This window comes from Arvicola amphibius, chromosome 5 (genome assembly GCF_903992535.2).
Source record: "Arvicola amphibius chromosome 5, mArvAmp1.2, whole genome shotgun sequence".
Classification (NCBI taxonomy): Eukaryota; Metazoa; Chordata; class Mammalia; order Rodentia; family Cricetidae; genus Arvicola; species Arvicola amphibius.
The window spans coordinates 29,903,765-29,923,728 of NC_052051.1; the positions used below are offsets into that span (position 1 = coordinate 29,903,765).

Below are 19,964 nucleotides of genomic sequence, written 5' to 3' on the forward strand. Positions count from 1 at the left end.
TGACCAGTCTATGTAGAGGAACTACTCAGGACTTCTGCTTCAGTAGACTGAGGTATGGAAATAGAGCTCTGCCCCTGAAGCTAGGCCCAGAATGGCTCCCATCATCAGCTGTCATTCTGACAGCCCAGCAGCCTACATAAACCTCTTTACTATGTATGTTCCTTAGATCTGAAAGGAAGAAAGAAAGCCTCCTTGAACTGCATCCTCACACTGCCCAAGGGGCTTTTTGGACCCACCCTGGTCTATCTGCCTGTGCCCAGAAATCCTAAAGCATCATAAAGTATGAATAAAAAGAAACCTCACCTTTAGAAATCTTAGAGTGAAATCCATAACTTGTTATGTTCTCAGGTTTAAAATAATCCATACATTCTAATAGAATTTAGAATGTGTATTTCTAAATTATGATATGTGATATAATTGATAATAATTTTTAACCTCTTAAGAGTACTGTCTTAAACCTGTCAGTAGAGAAATTCCCAGGATTCCACAAGGATGACCCCAGCAATTTTTATTATTTATTATTATTTATTATTTTATTATTGCTAAGACCCTAAGCAATAGTGGAGAGGATGCCTGAACTGGCCTTGCCCTGTAATCACATTGATGACTATTTTAAATGTTATCATAGAACCTTCATCCAGCAACTGATGGAAGCAGATACAGAGATCCACAGAAGAGCACTGGGCTGAGCTCCCAGAGTCTAGTCGAAGAGAAGGAAGAGTGATAATGAGCAAAGAGGTCAAGATCATGATGGAGATACCCACTGAAACAGTTTACCTGAGCTCACCGATTCTGGCCAAACAGTGTGGGGAGCAAGTACAGGACCAAAGTAGGCCCTCTGAATGTGGGTAGTTTTGTATCTGGGGTAGACTAGGGGGCCCTGGCACTGGAACCAGGATTTATCCCTATTGCATGTACTGGCTTTTTAGGACCCGTTCTCTTTGGAGGGATACCTTGCTTAAGCTAGATAAAGTGGGGGAGGTCCTTGGTCCTGCCTCAGAGCAATGCCCTAAACTTTGTTGAATTCTCTCTCTCTCTCTCTCTCTCTCTCTCTCTCTCTCTCTCTCTCTCTCTCTCTCTTTCTCTCCCCCCCCCCTCTCTGAGGAATGGATGGGGGTGGGAGGTTGGAGGGAAGGTGGAGGGAATGCAAGGAGGGGAGGAAGTGGGAACTGGAATTGGTATGTAAAATGAGCTTAAGCTGAGTTGAATTGGGCTTCAAAAGAATACAGAATAAAATTCTAAAATAATATTGCAAACACTTGTCTAGTAAATCCCTATGTGCTTGATAAAAACACCATCACTACTGTGTAGAGAGCCCTCTTTTCCACACAATGTGGTAGACATACTGCATAGCTGGTTTAAGTTATTTTGTATATTTTATGTCATTTACCTTCACTACTCAATATTAATTGCTAAGATTTCTTAGTTTTTCTAAAGAAATGTTCAAGAACTGATATGTGAAGACAATCTTATAACTATAATTTCTCAAAGATGAGTATTTTATTATTATGGAAATTTAGGTGGATGGTCAAATTGTAACATGAAAATAGATGGCATAACTACCAGATCATGGAGACAACAGACAGTAGCAGATCTGCCCAGTGAGTCATCTGCAAAGGAATCTATCTGTAGTGTGAGCCCCTAAAAAATAGGAAATGATATAAACTGACAGAGACAAATGTCAGACCACGGCAAAGAGCCAGTCAAAAGCTTTCTAATTCAAAACATCTGCTGAGTCATAAAAAATATCTGCAATAGTGTGTGTGTGTGTGTGTGTGTGTGTGTGTGTGTGTGTGTCTGCACACACGCATGCATGCAAGTGTATGTTCGTTCATGCGTATGTTAGAAGACAGCCATGGTCATTCCTCAAGATTTGTCTTTTTTTTTTCTGGAGCTTGCTAAGTAAACTTGACTAGTTGGCCAGCAGTACCAAGGATCCACCTATCTCACAGCACCCCAAGACTGCAAGTGTATAGCCTCATTCTCCGACTGTTCTTGATGTTGTTGCTATATGTTTGTTTGTTTGTTTAACATGGGTGCTAGAGATGAATTTGGGTTGTCTTTACTAACTGAGCCATCTCCCAGCACTGTAACACATTCTTAAGGCATGCCTTTTCAAATGTTCAAGAAATTTGCATTTTCTGAGAAACTCCCAATTCAAAGGAGGTTATCTATTGATAAGGAGATTCTCATAACTGCAAAGGAGCAAAGGCCCAGGGCAGAGTTAGAGCAACAAGCTGTCTTGCACATCTTACACTAGGATTGAATGGACTCTGCAGTCTGGAGACTCGCCTTCTATTTATTTTTATTTTTATTTTTCGAGACAGGGTTTCTCTGTGGCTTTGGAGCCTGTCCTGGAACTAGCTCTTGTAGACCAGGCTGGCCTCAAACTCACAGAGATCCACCTGCCTCTGCCTCCCGAGTGCTGGGATTAAAGGCGTGCGCCACCACCGCCTTCTAAAACCAAGAATTGGCCTTTCTCTTCCATTGGATGTGCTTATGAATAGACCATGCATAGGTTTTAAATTTCTCTGCTACTAAAAAACCTCTCTTTAGATTAGACACCTTTGGAGTCCATGAAGGAAACTGGGGGGTGTCCTGGTGTAGGAGTTCCTTCTGTTTATGTGTTGTTTTCATTGGTTAATGAATAAAGAAGCTGCCTTGGCCTTTTGATAGGGCAGAACGTAGGTAGGCGGGGAAAACAGAATTGAATGTTGGGAGGAAGAAAGCAGAGTCAGAGAGAAGCCATGGATCCTCCACCTGAGATGAAAACTAGTTAGAATTTCCGGTAAGCCACCGCCATGTGGCGATACACAGATGAATGGAGATGGGTAAAACTAATATGGAAGAGTTATCCAATAAGAAGTTAGAGCTAATGGCCAAGCAGTGTTTTAATTAATACAGTTTCTGTGTGGTTATTTCGGGTGTAAGCTAGCTGGGCAGCCGGGACAAACAAGCAGGCCCCTCCTCTCCCTACAACAGTGTCCACTACCCTCAGCAGTCTGAAGACTTAGCACCATCAAATGGTTCACTGGTCTTCTAGGGCCAGGAAATAGAGTTTGGGAATGACATGCAAGGGCACACACTATCTGTAAAATGACTGGTGTTGATGCTTCCATATTTCAGAACTAATGGTATATAAACTTTTCTATGATTTTCACTGAGTAGTATTCCTAAACCTATCAGCTCAATTCTTTTAAAATTTAATCAGAGTTCAGTTTAAATATGGATCCTGTTATGTTTGGACCTACAAGAGTCATGACTGTTCATATATATCCCCAAGTTTATCAATTACTATTTTCAAATACATGCAGTGTGTAAGGTAGATAGGTGAAACTATTAGTGAAAAAGATATCATCTCCAAACTACCCTTAATGAAAGCAAATATCAGCTACCAAAAATATGGCAACAATATATACAAATTTATATTTTAAAAGTTCTTACAAATCAGTAAGGAAAAAGCATTATTAACCTAGTAGAAAAATGAACAATGTGCAAATAGGAAAAGAGTTAACCACACCACAGAAAGGCCAAGGGAACACAAAAGAAATGAAATGTCATTTTCACATCTCTAAATGGTTCCCCAAAAAGAATTGACTATTTAATTTAGAAAGAACCCAAATAAATATTTTATTTAGCCATTATTTTTAACTCTACGACCCTTCCAGGTAATGCATAGCAAAAACCTGAAAAAATATATGTATATATACATATACACATACACACACATACATACATACATTTGACCTGATCATACTAAACATAGGAGTTTGTTCTAAGGAAATATGATATTTGGAAACCTGAATTATATAGATATTTTATGAACCTTTCTTAGTGGGGAAAAGGAATAAATTTAAATGTTCAACAGGCAACTAAAAGAAGACAGGGGACTGTAAAGTGGGCAGGGGCCTGTGTATAGTGGACAGGGATTGTGTATAGGGACACGGACTGTCTATAGGGACAGGGGTCTGTGTATAGGGACAGGGGATTGTGTATAGTGGACAGGGATTGTGTATAGGGGCAGGGGACTGTGTATAATGGACGGGGGCTATTAAAGTCATTCAAAATAAAACACAGAATATGGGATGCTATTAAAGAAAATTCATTTTGTGGCAAGCAGGAAAAGGAGGATCAAACACTGACAGTGTGGTGTGTGTGTGTGTGTGTGTGTGTGTGTATTCGTGCGTGCATGTATTACTGTGGACTGAAACCAGATTCTTGTGTGCTAAGCAGGTAGTCTACCACTCAGTTATCCTTCTAGTTCTATTTGTAAACACTTTAAATATTAAAGGTCTTACCTCATGCCAACAGTATTACTTATGGCAACACAGAGGCACTTTTCTGTTCAACATTTCAGTTTTATTTTATTTTTCTGCTTGTTTCTTCAAAGAAATCACACCCAACTCTAAAGAATCTGAACTTTTGATGGGCACCATGAATCCAGAGAGGAAGGAAGTGGAAAGCACCTGGGGAGTTAAGCTCTCTTCTATACGCAAGCAGTGCCAGAGGCGTAATGGCAGCGATGACAGTTCCCAGAATTAACTACCACTTCCTCAAAATCCTTCCTCTTGATTACAGAGAAATAATTTTCAGAAGAGAAACACATTTACCAGTACCAGTTACACCTGAGTTAAAGCAAGGAAAGGAATTTCATTCACACATCATTTAAAAGATGAAGAAATAATCACAAGAGCCAGGAAATGAATATGTAGGAGATATCAGAAAACAATCCATCATTTAGGGGACATTTCTCCTGGTAAATGAAATATGTGTGGGGCAGGACCAGACCAATTCTGAGTGAGTTGCTCCTTTGTGTCACAGTCTGCCCATGTTGAAACAAACATCACTTGGGAGAAAAGAAGTATTAAGCCACTTTGTATTTTAATGACACTCTCAACTCATTTCCCCCACATAAAGTAATTACAAATTTCTCTGAATTAAAAGCATGCAGCTCAATTGTGTAATTGCCTATGGGGTTATGAGGGTGCTGACAGGTCTTCCCTGGTCTCCAGGGCAGTGAGTGTCTATGGCTTTGGCCATGTGTTTACTCAAGAGAAGGGATTGACTAGAGCCCACAGGTAAACATCATTTACATGTGGCTGCTTAATTAGCCTTTTCCCCAAGAGATCAAAGTAAATACTTCTGGGCTTCATTGGACTTTAAATTTCCAATGGAGCATTCTTAAATTTTCAAAATCACTTACTTTTAAGATTTTCTCTAAAGAGAGATATTTAACCCACTGTATCTACTAACTATCTATCCTGTTTCAATACACAGAAATAACTCTGATACTCTATTTAGCTAATCATGGGAGGATGATGAAGGATGAGGATGTAGAGTAAAGATAAACATGTGTTTAACATGAACAAGACTCTGGGTTCAATATCCAGCATCACATATACTTGCAAGCACATGAACGCATGCACAAATCATCTTCAGAAATTACACATGCATTTTGTATTGAAGTTTACGGGCATGTTGTTATTTTGGTACTAATACTATTCTTTGGATTTGTGAATTTCTTTGGCCACAACTACATGTTTGAGAAACTGCTTGTTTACTCCACTTTTTAAGTAAAAGCCATCTTAGCCCTGCCCAAAGGCCTGCAGTCGTGTTCCAAACTCCAGGAGATATGTAACCCTTTTCTGGCCTTCATAAGCACCTATATTTACTTTCACATATACACAATTAAAAATAAAATAAGTCTTGGAAAAAAAGGATGGTTCTACTCCTTCATATATGCTGGTTTCTAACAGCTCTTCCCTGTCACCCCAAACACTTCCCTGGTCTCACTTTGTCAAAAAGCCAATTTGTAACGGGTCCCATCTTACACGTCCCTGTACTTCCATCAGAAGCTTTCCCTCACTTCTCCTCCAGGTAGCTGGCCTCCCTTTCTGGTTCCCAATCCTCAGCAAGAGAGGGTCATATGTCACTTATTTCTTTCCTTCCAATGGACCTGTGCACAATAATACAGCAAAAAATGTATCTGTTGGCTTAACCTTAATGACTTTACAATATTTTAAAGTAGGACACACTGACAGAAAACCAGTATGTTACAGATGTTTCTAAACTCTGAAGAAATTGTAGTGGATATATTTAAGATATCTCTGGGAATCAACATTAAGTCAGAGTTAGATCCTTTCACAAATATGGAAAAGGTCTAAGATTAGAAAGTTAAAAATATTATCTGCCAATCATGAAACCTAACTTCCCACTGTTATCATTTTTTCAAACATGTTTATTATTCAGAATATACTATTTCTCCAAACAAAAAGCTTGCATAGTCTTGGAACTTATTTAAATGAAAGTTACTACTAACCCTAGTCCTTGGTTGTAACTAAGAAAATAACCTCACCACGTACCTCTTCTTTAAGAGAATTATCATGTTCCTTCATACACTGTTGTGTCTTCAGTAAGTGCCAATTTGGTACTTGTTCAGATCTGTAAGACAGAAATAGGAGACACACTATAGATCTGGAAATATATGTAAAAATGGGTAAATAAAAAAATTCCCATATTTTTAAAGGCCTTATAGCCAAGTTACTAGAACAACATTTATCAAGAAAAGTCTGGAACCTAACATATTTGAGACAATAAAACTGTGTTCAAAGTCCCCTGTGACGTGTGTGTCTGTCTGTCTGTCTGTCTGTCTTTGAGTGTATGTGTCTGTATGTGTGCATGTATCCTATGTCTGGTTGTGCTCACTTGTGTGTGCACATGTGGAGGCCAGAGGTCACTGGGTGTCTTCTATTACTCTCCACATTAATTTTTGAGACAGGGTCTCTTAATGAATCTGAAACTTGCTGTTCCAGATAGACTAACTCTTGGTGAGTCCCCAGGATCCACATATCTCTTTATCTGACCCAATTAAGTTATCTTTCCCAGATTTTCACCAACCCCACATCAGACAGAGATCTGATCTCCAAAATATACAAAGAACTCAAGAAACTGGGTCATCAAAAGAACAAATAATCCAATAAAAAATAATGGAGTACAGAACTAAACAGAGAACTCTTAACAGAGAAATCTAAAATGGCTGAAAGACACTTAAGGAAATGCTCAACATCCTTAGTCATCAGAGAAATGTAAATCAAAACAACTCTAAGATTCCATCTTATACCTGTAAGAGTGGCCAAGATAAAAAACCCTGATGACAACTTATGCTGGAGAGGTTGTGGGGTAAAGGGAACACTTCTGCATTGCTGGTGGAAGTGCAAGTTGATACAGCCCCTTTGGATGTCAGTGTGGCGATTTCTCAGAAAATTAGGAAACAATCTTCCTCAAGACCCAGCAATATCACTTTTGGGTATATACCCAAAGGACATATACTCAACTATGTTCATAGCAGCATTATTTGTCATAGCCAGAACCTGAAAACAACCTAAATGCCCCTTAACCGAAGAATGAATAAAAAAATGTGGTATATTTACAAAATGGAGTACTACATAGCAGAAAAAAATAATGACATCTTGAAATCTGCAGGCAAATAGATGGATCTAGAAAACATCATATTAAGTGAGGCAGACCCAGAAAGACAATTATCATATGTACTCACTCATAAGTGGCTTTTAAATATAAAGCAAAGAAAATGAGCCTACAAATCACAATCCCAGGGAACCTAGACAACAATGAGGACCCTAAGAGAGACATACATTGATCTTATCTACATGGGAATAGAAAAAGACCAGATCTCCTGAATAAATTGGGAGCATGGGGACCATGGGAGAGAGTTTAAGGGGTGGGGAGAGGAAGGGAAGGGAGCAGAGCAAAAAGTATAGCTCAATAAAATCAATATAAAAAAGTTATCTTTCCCAAGTCCTTTTTAAAAATTTATTTTATGATGTTATTGTTAATAAGCATTCTCAAGTTTGACTGCATATAGAAATAGCCAGGAAGCTTTACAAAATCTAGATACCTAATGCTATTCCTGCTGAGTCTCACAAAATGGTCTATACTGTGACCTAGACTCACTGCATTATTCTAAAGCACAACCATGTACCCTGGAAGCATGAGATATGACTGTAAATAACATAAATCACATCTCTATCTCAATAACAGCTTTTTGTGCCATTTTTATTATACAATGAAAATCATTCAGGTACTGTTATGGAAGAGTTAAGAAGGAAGTGTGAGCTGCAACAGCACCAGCTGTATTTGCTATACTAAAAGGTGGCTCCTCAAAGGGAGGCTCCCTTCCAGTCTGGTTGCAAGAAACTCATCAGCTGAACTCAAAACATCAAGCAGCAGCAGAAACTAAGATGTCCCCCAAAGTCGCTGAGGGTTATTGAAGGATTCAGCCTGTCCTGAAGGGGCTCCCACAGCTGACACTGGAGACCATGTGGATGTCCGTGGTCCATGCTGTCATCAGAAACTATGTGCAAGTCCATGATCCATGTTCCTGTTGACTCTGAAAGGAAAGGAAGCTACTGCATGGTAGTGATGACTGCAGACTTACAGGTGAGAAGGAGGTGCATATGGGCTTGTGTGACCAGCTCTACTCCCACACACCCTCCTAAACTGTAACTGCCTAAGCAGAAAGCCATCAGACTCTTAAAACTGATGAGGCTGCTGGAGGGTAGCTCCCCACACCTGATAGCTTCTCAGTTTCTTTAAGGGGCTGGCCACTGGGCCACGCTCCAGTGGTATATAGGCAACACAAATTAGACTTTTTCTTTCTTCCTTCCTTTCTCCCTTTTTCTTCCTTCCTTTCTCTCTTTCCTTCCTTCCTTCCCTTTTCTTTTTCTTTCTTTTTTTTTTTTGTGTGTTGGGGGTGTTCCAAGGACTGGCAGGACTGAGAAGTGAGTGTGTTGGGGGTTCACGATGTGAAATTCTCAAATAATCAGTAAAAATGTTATAAAAAATTTTAGAGAGAGAAATGTACAGAACAAAGTACTCGACAACGTTCGCATGCTATAAATGGCGTCTGTGTCTATGTGGGCACACACCTGAGTGCAGACATGGACTATTTCCAGCCATCTTGCTTTCCCTTTTCTGGTTATCTGTGTCAGAACCTCTGTGGCACTATATTCCCTCTGATCACCTTTGTGTCATTGGCCCCTAAATCACAGGTTGCATAGACTGGGCAGTGGCTGTCAAAACTAGAGGTGTCTTTCCATCTCTATGTACAGGAAAAGCTGTCAACAAGCTTTCTGCGGGCATTCCTTAGATCCTAGCACCTCTAAGCCTGTGTCAATGCTTGTCCCTTTTCTAGAGACCTACTAGGTTTCACTGTAGTCTATGGCCTATGGTTCGGACCCGACTTCCACATGGAACACTGTGTGGTTCTGACTCAGGGTTTTCCTATCTGGTTGAGGTACTGTGCAAGCTAAGATGCAGAATAGTCTCCTAGTCTCCTCAGACCAGCTCTGGCTTCCCAGAGTAGGATTCTTTTATTTTTAAATTTTGTCTCATTTTCTCTAACTCATTTTCTTATTCTCCCCCTCTGCTTCCTTCCCTACTCTCTCTATAGCCCTCCCTTACTCTCCAGTATCTTGTTATGTATCCCAGGTTGGCCTGAACTCACATCAAATTTCCTGTGTCAGTCTTCCAAGTCCTGGGATTACAGGTATGTGTTACCATGTCCAGTTTATTTGAATTTTTTCATGATAAAATGTAGAAGAAAAAGATCTAGGTTCAATTTAGAATCTTTGTTGTTATTTTTTTTTTGTTCTGATAGAGTCTCATCATTTCACCCTGACTAGATTAGGATACACTCTGTAGACTAGGCTGGCCTCCAACTCACACATATCTACCTGCTTCTACCTCCTGAGTGCTGGGACTAAAGGTATGCACCAACACACCTGGCCCAGAATCTTCTGTAACATGTCTTGCCTGACCCAACTCAAGTTTTCCTAAATTGGAATAAGATGGGGTGAATTCTTAGAACCATTTTAAAACTCCCAAGGATGATTCCAAGACTTCCCACTCATGTGACAGAAAGCACCTTTGGCAATGTGGTTCGTACCACAACTCAATGGTATCCCTTTTCTGATTCTATGAAATGAAGTAACCTTTATGTCTATTTCTTTCTAGATTTTCCTACTGAAAAATGTACTGACTTGTTATTGACAAATTTTAGGCCATTCATGAAGTAAATCTGTTTTAACAAGTAAGCCAACTGTTTCTAGCTGAAAGTAAATTTAATTAGAGTGAGCTTCACTTAAAATTAGGTCAATTAAATTGTGAAAAAATGCTTACCCCAATGACTAAACCATATGATTTCCGGTAGAAGAAGAGTCCAAGTGTGAGGTCTTGGTTACTATGACTCCAGTCAGTAGCAGCTTCCCTGAGGCCAAGCTAGTTAAAACTTCTTGTATTTACTTATTAATTATTTAATAAAGTATTTATTTGCTCCAAAAAGACAAGTCCAATTAATTACCTGGGTTGTGCAGGGCCAAATGTCAAGGCGAGAATGGTTAGAGCATCCAAGATTTGACTTTTGAAAAGCTAAACTAGCCGTCCAGCTGTCCTGCTGATTTGTTTCAGGACACGTGGGGCAAGGAGCTGTCCAGCCACAGCTGTCCTCGAATGTAGTCTTTCCCATGTCTCCACGGGAACACAGAGTGTGAAAATTTGCAAAGTGGTACAAAAAAATGGAAGGAATTTTATTTATATTGTGAAAATGTATAACCTCAACACCATGGAGAGCAAAGAAAGTTTGATGTATTACATCTCTAATTACAATCCAAACAAATATATCAGCTTCTCCTTAACTACAACTGAATTATTATAGATTGACAATTTGATCACTGTTTTAAATGCAGATACAGTAATAACTATCCTGAGTTTTACTGTGAATCTAAGTAGACTGAAACAAAGAAAATTTTGCATTCTTTACAAGTCACGTAAAGCTCACTGCCTGAGCTGAAAAGAATAATTATATTTGAAAGTAGATACAGAGAGAGATTTTTTTGCACCTGGAAAAAAATACAATGGATGATGGAAGTCTTACTACATTTTTCATGTATGACAAAACTACTTAAAATGTTTTGTTGCAAAATAGCAAATTTAAATAATTCAATATCCAAATGATGTGAATCGTATTAATTCATAATTGTCTAAAATAAGAACTTGGTTCTCACCTAGTAACAGTAAATTTTGCACATGAAGCTCTTGGCATAACATAAATTAATCCTTGGCTTAACAGAAACCAATAATGATGAAAGTAGTGGTTTTATTAGTTTTTCTTCTCCTTTTTAATTTGCTTGATTTTGTGAGTAGGATTCCACATCTTTACATTATCTTCTGGAGTATTTTCTAGGGTGGGTGTCCTACTTTAGGGCAGGATTAGAAAGACATTTCTAAGTGCCATGTTTTGCTGAGCAAGGCAGGGCTGCAGTCATACCAATTTCATCTATTCAATAGGCTTTAAGAATTTCGTAACCTGCTAAGCCCTTCTGCTGTCCCCCCTTATAATTCTATGAGACGTGAGTCATTAACTGTTAGACAACAGAAGTAAACATTCTCTCCAAATCTGCATTTCTGGAATGGCTCATCAAACTGGCCTGCAGACTGTTTGGACCCTGGGAAGATTGCAGAAGAGCTACTTCTTTCTGGGAAGTGCCCTGCTAGAACTCCTGGGCACTGAGGGTGCAGCAAGGTTGGTACAAGGAAGACAGAGGGGAGCATGGTGATTCAAATTCCTCAGAAAGAGTTTGTGTTTTAAAATCTGACCGCTTGTCTCCCACAGGCCACAACACTTCACTTTTTCCCAAGGTTAGAGAGTGAGTCAGTGCTAATCAGTGTTTTATAAGCAGCATCTCTGGCGACAACACATACAGCAACTCCAACCATAACAGAGCATAATGTTCATGGCAGGCATTTCTGACTTCATCTGGTTTTAAAAATAATCACAGTGAAGAAAAGTCTTGAAGACTCTTAATTTTATAATTTGTGTGGGTTAAAGGATAACATCTTATGCAGGGCTGGTGTATCTATAACTGTAGCTTGAAGGTGATATGAAATGAAATCTTTTATAATGGAAATCGTAGGGTAATCAATGTAGACCCATCTTATCACCACACTCTCGGGTTTAAGGGTTACATGATGCATCATTTACTATAAATGCAAATACACTTTCCATATCACAAATATGGGTATATCAAATAGTATATAAACAGATATAAAAGACAGTGAGAAAAAGCCATGAGATTTGCTAAAGAGTCTTGTAACCTGTAATCACCAAAAAACCCTCAAAGCTCAGACAGACCCCTTCCAAGCCAGCTTTTCCTATCACCTTGTAAAGTAGAATTTTAAGACAGCAGGTTTTATTCTGCATGATAAAAATGTGATAGAAGATGAAAAGCTACCAAACAGGAAGGTCACTTACAGCCTCTTCCAGTTCAGAGATCATAAATAAAAATGTAGAAGTATTATAAATTGGGGCCACCTAATCCACTGACACTTCCTGTGTCACAATCTCTCCAGAGACGGCAATCCTGACTTCTACCTAGCCCATGACAGAATGTATACTTGCTGTATGTTTAACTCCACTCTAAGGAAATGAAATTTCCTTTCCTATTAGTTACTTTACTAACATACAACAATATAAGTGACCCCTGAAAGATAGAGAAGACAGCATTAGATGGAAGCCAAACAGATATTAAGTTGCTTTCTCTCAGTTCACCAGGTGCAATCTGTGGTGGTTTGAATAAGAATGATCCCTAGAGACTTATATGTTTGAATATTTGGTCTCAAGTTGATGAAACTATTGGGAAGGATTAGTTGGTGTGGCCTTGCTGAAGGAGGTATGTCACTGGGGGTGGGCTTTGAGGTGTCAAGATTCTCACCATTCCAGTGTCCTTTTCTGTTTCCTGTCTATGGATCTGGACATGAACTCTTAGCTGCTGCTCCATGCCTGCCTCCCTGCCTGCTGCCATGTTCCCTGCCATGATGGCTCCTATCCCTCTGGAAATATAAGCATCAAATAAAGCCTTCCTTATGTAAGTTGTCCTTGTCCTAGTGTTTCACATAACATTTCTTTTATCACAATAGAAAAGTAATTAAGATACCACCCATCAATGGTCTTAATAAGCAAACATTGATAATTCCTGTGTAGTAATTACTTCTCTACCAGTAAACAGTGAGGATATATTCTAAGAGGAGATATAAGCAGCCCTCAACCCAAAAGCAGAGTTGTGACATCAGTAAGTCTTAGGCAAATGCATTAGGTACATACTATACATATCACACGTTACACATGCATATATTACCAAAACAGTCCGGATTCTACAGAGCTTCTAAAACCACAAAGAAAAACTCAGACTAGCTAAAAAGTAGATGGATGGTGTGGAATATGTTTCTACACAGCAAAGAGGTGCACAAATCAGCCGCTGTAGAAACCAACCAGTAGTAGCCCCATCCCTCATCCCAGCTTTATTCTTTTTTTTTTTTTTTTTTTTTTTGGTTTTTTCGAGACAGGGTTTCTCTGCAGCTTTTTTAGAGCCTGTCCTGGAACTAGCTCTTGTAGACCAGGCTGGCCTCGAACTCACAGAGATCCGCCTGCCTCTGCCTCCCGAGTGCTGGGATTAAAGGCGTGCGCCACCACCGCCCGGCCCCAGCTTTATTCTTATTTAAAGTTATTAAACTGAAAGGCTTTTTAAATAAGGGGTCATTTAGGCCCAGATATCTGGGTACCACCCTCAGAGTTCCTGAGTCACTGAGTCTAGGGTAGGACTGAAGAGTGAGCTTTTTCTTTTACCTTTTTTTTTTTTACTGTTTTATTGAGCTACAGTTTTCTCCACCCCCCTTTCTTCCTCTCCTCTTCCCTTCTATCCTCTCTCCCAATTTACTCAGAAGATCTTGTCTTTTTCATCTTCCTATGCAGATCCATGTATGTCTCTCTTAGGGTCCCCTTTGTTGTCTAGGTTGTCTAGAGTTGTGGACTATAAACTGGTTTTCTTTGCTTTATCTCTAAAAGCCACTTATGAGTGAACACATATATTTATCTTTCTGGGTCTGGGTCACTTCACTCAATATGTTTTTTTCCTAAATCCATCCATTTGCCAGCAAATTTCAAGATGTCATGTAACAGGAAGAGTGGGCTGCTAGTTGTCCCAGCCGCCCAGCAAGATTACACACAAAATAACCACACAGAAATTGTATTAATTAAATCACTGCCTGGCCCATTATCTCTAGCCTCTTATTGGTGAACTCTCACATCTTGATTTAACCCATTTCTAATAATCTGTATGTCACCACGAGGTCGTGGTTTAACGGGAAAGATTTAGCATGTTTGACCTGGCAGCTCCACGGCGGCTCTCTCTGACTCTGCTTTCTTTCTCCCAGAATTCAGTTCTGTCTTCTCCGCCTACCTAAGTTCTGCCCTATCAAAAGGCCAAGGCAGTTTTCTTTATTCAACCAATGAAAGCAACACATAGCTAGAAGGCCCTCCCATACCAATGTCATTATTTTTTTAACCACTGTGTAGTAATTCATTGTGTAAATGTACCACATTTTCTTTATCCATTCTTTGGTTGAGGGGCATCTAGGTTGTTTCCAGGCTCTGACTATTACAAGTAATGCTGTGATGAACACAGCTGAGCACATGTCCTTGTGGTATGATTGAGGGTCTTTTGGGTATATACCCAACAGTGGTATTGCTGGGTCTTGAAGTAGATTGTTTCTTAATTTTTTGAGAAATTGCCATACTGATTTCCAAAGCTTAGAGTTACAGTAATGAAAACAGCTTGGTATTGGCATAAAAACAGACAGGAAGATCAATGGAATTGAATCGAATACCTGAATATCAATCCATACACCTACAAACACCTAATTTTTGACAAAGAAGCTAAAAATATAAAATGAAAAAAAGAAAGCAATTCAACAAATGGTGCTGGCATAACTGGATATCAACATGTAGAAGGATGCAAATAGATCCATGTCTATCACCAAGCACAAAACTCAAGTCCAAATGGATCAAAGACTTCAACATAAAATCAACCACACTGAACCTCACAGAAGAGAAAGTGGGAAGTACATTTGGATGCATTGGCACAGGAGACCACTTCCTAAATATAATCCCAGTAGCACAGACACTGAGAGAAACAATTAATAAATGGAACCTCCTGAAGCTGAGAAGCTTCTGTAGAGCTTTTTCAAAAGAAGTTTCCAGTCCTATTGGTGCTACTGGCTCTGAGACCACATTTCAAGAACCAGCTTTAGACTGAGGGGTCTGTATCTAGAGTGAACTTGGAAATCTGGGAACGCAACTAGTGCTTAGACCTGTTGAAGTCCTCCTTGTCGGTTGGTAGCTATGGTGGATAAGTCCTGAGCTGCTCACCTGACTGTACATCAGTCAAAGGTTACACCTCCCTCCCCCACTCACCAAAGTAAACATTTGTATATTATGGACAGACCTGTCTCAGAAACATTGCTAAAAGAAGGTGCTGAATGTAAGAAGTTCACTAATAATAAAAAAACAAATCATTTATAGACAAATAGATGAGGATGTCTGCCAAAGGGCTAAACCGATGGCTGTGAGCATGGGCAGTGCACACCAGTTTCATCACGTGTCAGTCTTTTCAGTCTGAAGCCCTGGAATACGATGGATGCCTCACCACAGCGGCCATTTCATGCCAGACACCCATGTCCTGTTCTGCATTGTTGCTGCCCAGCTTCAAGTCTGGGAGGTTGTGAAGGACAGCTGTTCTGTAAACTTCAAGGTCTTCCTTCAGAATGTCACTGTGATTACAGAGCCTATAAAATAAAACAGGTACTGCCCGAAATGTTTATTTAAGCACAGACTGCCTGTTTCTAGAGGCTCTAGTGGTTCATGGTGGTTTATTGAAATATATCTGTAATATAATCTGGACATAAAAATGCAGCAACTACACTGTCTCCACGAAGATGTAAAATGTGGCAACTTGAAAAACTTGTGTATTTGTAGCAGTTTTACTTCCAAAGTAACTTTTAACTCTTTGATGACTTTAATGGTGCTCAAATACACAGCTGGACAATGTCATTCCACAGTCTATATAACCAATGGGATACTGATAATCCTAACAGCAGAAAAGGCTAATTTACTATTGTTAATCATTACAGAGTTAGATCTCTACAGCCTATGAAATTTATTTAAATTGTCCCTGCTAAGGAACTGCAGTTTTCTGGCTGAAGTGTGAGTTCCATCTTCTACTTCTAATGCAGAAAATGACTACTGTTTTCCTTTCAGCTCCACTGCAGCAATGTTTCTTTCATTTTACTAAGAACTGGAAGGCATGGAAGAGTTATGGTACTTCTTTACTCATTGGGGGAATTTAACAGTTTGGCTATTGTTTTAGATTAGCTCTGTCACTGTACCAAGAAACCTCCAACAGTGCTGAGTAGTTATTGCCTCAAAAATGTGTAATGGTGGGAAGTACGATTCTGAACTAATATGGGAGAAAATATTAAAGCCAAAACAGTATTTTTGCTTAGAGGCAGCTAATTACATTGTGAGTTGGGACTATTCAGCACACATACACAGAAAAGAAAATGAGATTTATAAAACTACTTATTAAGCTTGCTGGTAATTAGCGTTCTTAGGCATGTTACTGAACTGGTGTGGTGGCTGGATGCCCGATAGCTCAGAGATAAAGAGGATGTGGGCTGGCTGCTAGAGGGGGGAACAAGGGCAGACACCGTCCACCCCAATTCCAAAGCAGGTCTTTATAGTAAAGAAAATATAAAGGAGCCACTGGATTCACGTCCCCTCTTGACTGTCATCTGTGATATTAGTGCTCCAACTACAGCCAGGTTCCAAGCTGTTAGCCTGGGTTTCTTGATTCCTGTGTCAGGTCCTTCACCACTGAGGTCTGTTGCCCTAACCCCTCCAGACCTGCCAGACCAGTCTGACTCAGGAAAACTTCTCATTGCACAGGCAGAATCTGGACCCTGGCTCTTCTTGGAAGGCTTCTTCAAGTAGCCACTTCATTCCAGAATACCTGCTCTATTCTTCCGGAAGAGGAGGGTCCCCCAGAAGTAAGCCAGTTTCAGAGCAGTAAGGGGAACCCAGAGTCAATGGTGAGTGTCACCAGGCAGATGAATGGACCATCAGAAGGTAAAACAAAGATCCCTGGAGACAACTGGAAAGAAAACAATGCCAATTCAGGCTGTTCTGAACATATAAATTAAGGGATTTTTTAATCATAGAAAAGAAAAAGGTACTATGTTTTTTATTTCAGTACTACAAGTTGAGAATTACTTAGTAGTGAAAGTACTAAACTCCAATATGAAGGGCTATAGAAACAAAGCCCTTCTTCATCTCTATCTGGTGACTTCTTCATGTTTCTGTGACTGCTATCTTTTGGAAGCCTTCAGTTTTGTATTTCAGTTGCTGTGAGCTATGCTTGGTCTGGTAGTTTTATTTCCATGGGGAAGAGCAGGTTGAAATAGTCATAAAGGGTGTCGAACTCTACTACATAATGTTCCTTGTTTAAAGTTTTAAATATTTTACTCTATTTTAAATAAGATAAAATAATCATAAAACACTGTATTTGTTCACATATACAATAAAATTTTAGGGAAGTGCAGCCTACGCCAGCCAGAACAGATAGGTCCCTAACCCACTATCATCAGAGAAGCTTCATCCAGCAACTGATGGGAGTGGATGCAGAGACCCATAGTCAAATATTAGGCAGAGCTCGGGGAAGCCTGAGGGAAAAGGGAAGGACTGTAGGAGTCAGAAGGACATGAGAACATGGCCCACAGAATCAATTAAGCAGGGATCCCTGGGACTCACAGAGACTGAAGTGATAATCATAGAGCCTGCATGGGTCTATACTAGGTTCCCTGCATATATGTTATGGCTGTATAGCTTGATGTTCTTGTGGGACTTTTTACAGAGGGAGATGGGAGTGTATGGCTCTTTTGTCTGCTTTTGAGACCCTTTTCCTCTCACTGCGTTGCCTTGTGCAACCTTGATATGAGGGTTTATGACAAGTCTTACTTATGTGTTTGGTTGGTATCTCTGGGAGGCCTGCTTTTTTCTGAAGGGAAGTGGAGGAGGAGTGGATCTTGGGGGAGGAGGAGCTGGAATGAGTGGAGGAAGGGAAACTGCTATCAGGGTATAAAGTATGTGAAAAGAATAAACTTTTAGAGAGGTGTCTTAGCCAGTGTTCTACTGCTATGAAGGGACACCATAAAAAAAGCCGCTCTTATAAAAAAAGAAAGCATTTAATTGGGAGGTTGGTTACAGTTTCAGAGGCTTAGTCTATTACCATGGCAGGCAGCTGGCAGCAGGCAGGAGTGGTACTGGAAAAGAAGCTTGAGAGCCACACTCCAATCCCAAAGCATATTCTCTCTCTCTCTCTGTCTCTCTGTCTCTCTCTTTCTCTCTTTCTCTCTCTCTGTCTCTCTCTCTCCCTTCCCCCCCCCTCTCTCTCTCTCTCTCTCTCACACACACACACACACACACACACACACACACACACACACACACAGAGGGGGGATGGGAGGGGCGAAGGGCGAAGAGGATAGGAGAGAGAGAGTAAAACCTTAAATCCCACCTCCAGTGCTACACTTCCTCTAGTGAGGCCACAAGTACCATAACTTCTAATACTTCTCCCAGGTGACTAAACATTCAAACACATGAGCCTATGGGGGCCATTCTTAGTCATATCACTACAGGAAGGAAAGTCAATTTCCAAATGCACAACAACAAAAGTCATCAAAGAGGTGACTGCAAGAGATGAGTGAGTTATTTAGGAACAACCTACATCCACAGAGGTAAGAAAGGAAAAAGGCAACTGACCTTCCCATTTCAGGGTCTGGTGAAAATTTCCATCATAGTTTGGCCCTATCCTTCTTCCTGGTTCATGTTCTAGGGGCCCAAGTCTCCCTTCCTCCAATCCTGGTTAACTACCCTCTACCTGCCATAACTACCACGACCACTGACAGGCAGTTCTGAGGAAAGGGGGCACTCGGCTGTAGAGCTGGGGAGGAGGGTTCCTGTAGCAGTTTGAATGGGAAATGTCCCCTTCCGGTGGTGCTGCTCTGGGATCCAGCTATGGGACACAGGCCACTAAGGGTGGGCCTTAAGGTTAAAATCTGGCCTTCCTTTTGGTTCTTTCTACTTCCCATTCACCATGACATGAGGCCTTCAGCCATATATATGTTCCTTCAGCTACAGACTCCGCCATGACAAACTAAAATTACGAACTAAAATAAGTGTTTCCTCCCTGAGGCTGTCTCTGAGAAAGGGACAAAGCAGCGAGCAGCAGTGTTCTCCACAGAAGCAGCATAAGGGATGGAAAGCCAGCATGTTCTCTCTAAGAACTCTAGGCAGCCTTTCTCACTTTTTTGCACTAAATTTCATTCAGCCTCTCAGAGGCAAGAAGACCAAAAGCCTGCTGAGATGCTTTGGTCTGTGTGTTTACATTGTCAGTTTTTTGCTCTTTAATAAATAAATAAATAAATAAATAAATAAATAAATAAAAAGTTTAAAATAAATTTACTGGCTAAACTCAAACACTAGAAGTTCCTTTTTAATACAAATCAAAGATGCATTCTTTTCTGGATATTCTGTTCTCAACTGCTGTATATGTACGAATACATAAAAGCAAGACGAGCAGATAGAGCAGACAGTCTTCCTTTATCATTACTTCACTCCTAAAACATAATCTCTTGCCTTTGTGAGGCCAGTCACTGTCTCACAAACTCTCAAAGTTAACAAAAAAAATTAAAACTAACTTAATTTTGGTTTTTCCCTGGAACCTCAACAGGCTCTGGGCCTGACCAAGTCTCTTGGAATACTCAAACACTCTGCTTTTATCAAGGTTCAATGCACCACGGCACTGTTTTCACTTCCAAATACTCTTTTTTTTTTTTTTTAGTTTTTCGAGACAGGGTTTCCCTGTAGTTTCTAGAGCCTGTCCTGGAACTAGCTCTTGTAGATCAGGCTGGCCTCGAACTCAGAGATCCGCCTGCCTCTGCCTCCCGAGTGCTGGGATTAAAAGCGGGCGCCACCACCGCCCGACCAACTTCCAAAT

The 19,964-nt window shown here is 40.2% G+C and overlaps 1 protein-coding gene across 3 annotated transcripts in view; it reads right to left on the reverse strand.

Annotated features, from left to right (window-relative positions):
- The window catches only part of Kiz (kizuna centrosomal protein), a 105,208-nt gene that overhangs the window by 28,674 nt on the left and 56,570 nt on the right, over nucleotides 1–19,964 (reverse strand). For all 3 annotated transcript variants that reach the window (XM_038330306.1, XM_038330305.1, XM_038330307.1), the window contains one exon: nucleotides 6,363–6,441. In XM_038330306.1, the coding sequence (XP_038186234.1) occupies nucleotides 6,363–6,441 (79 nt within the window). The remainder of the gene's footprint in view (nucleotides 1–6,362; nucleotides 6,442–19,964) is intronic.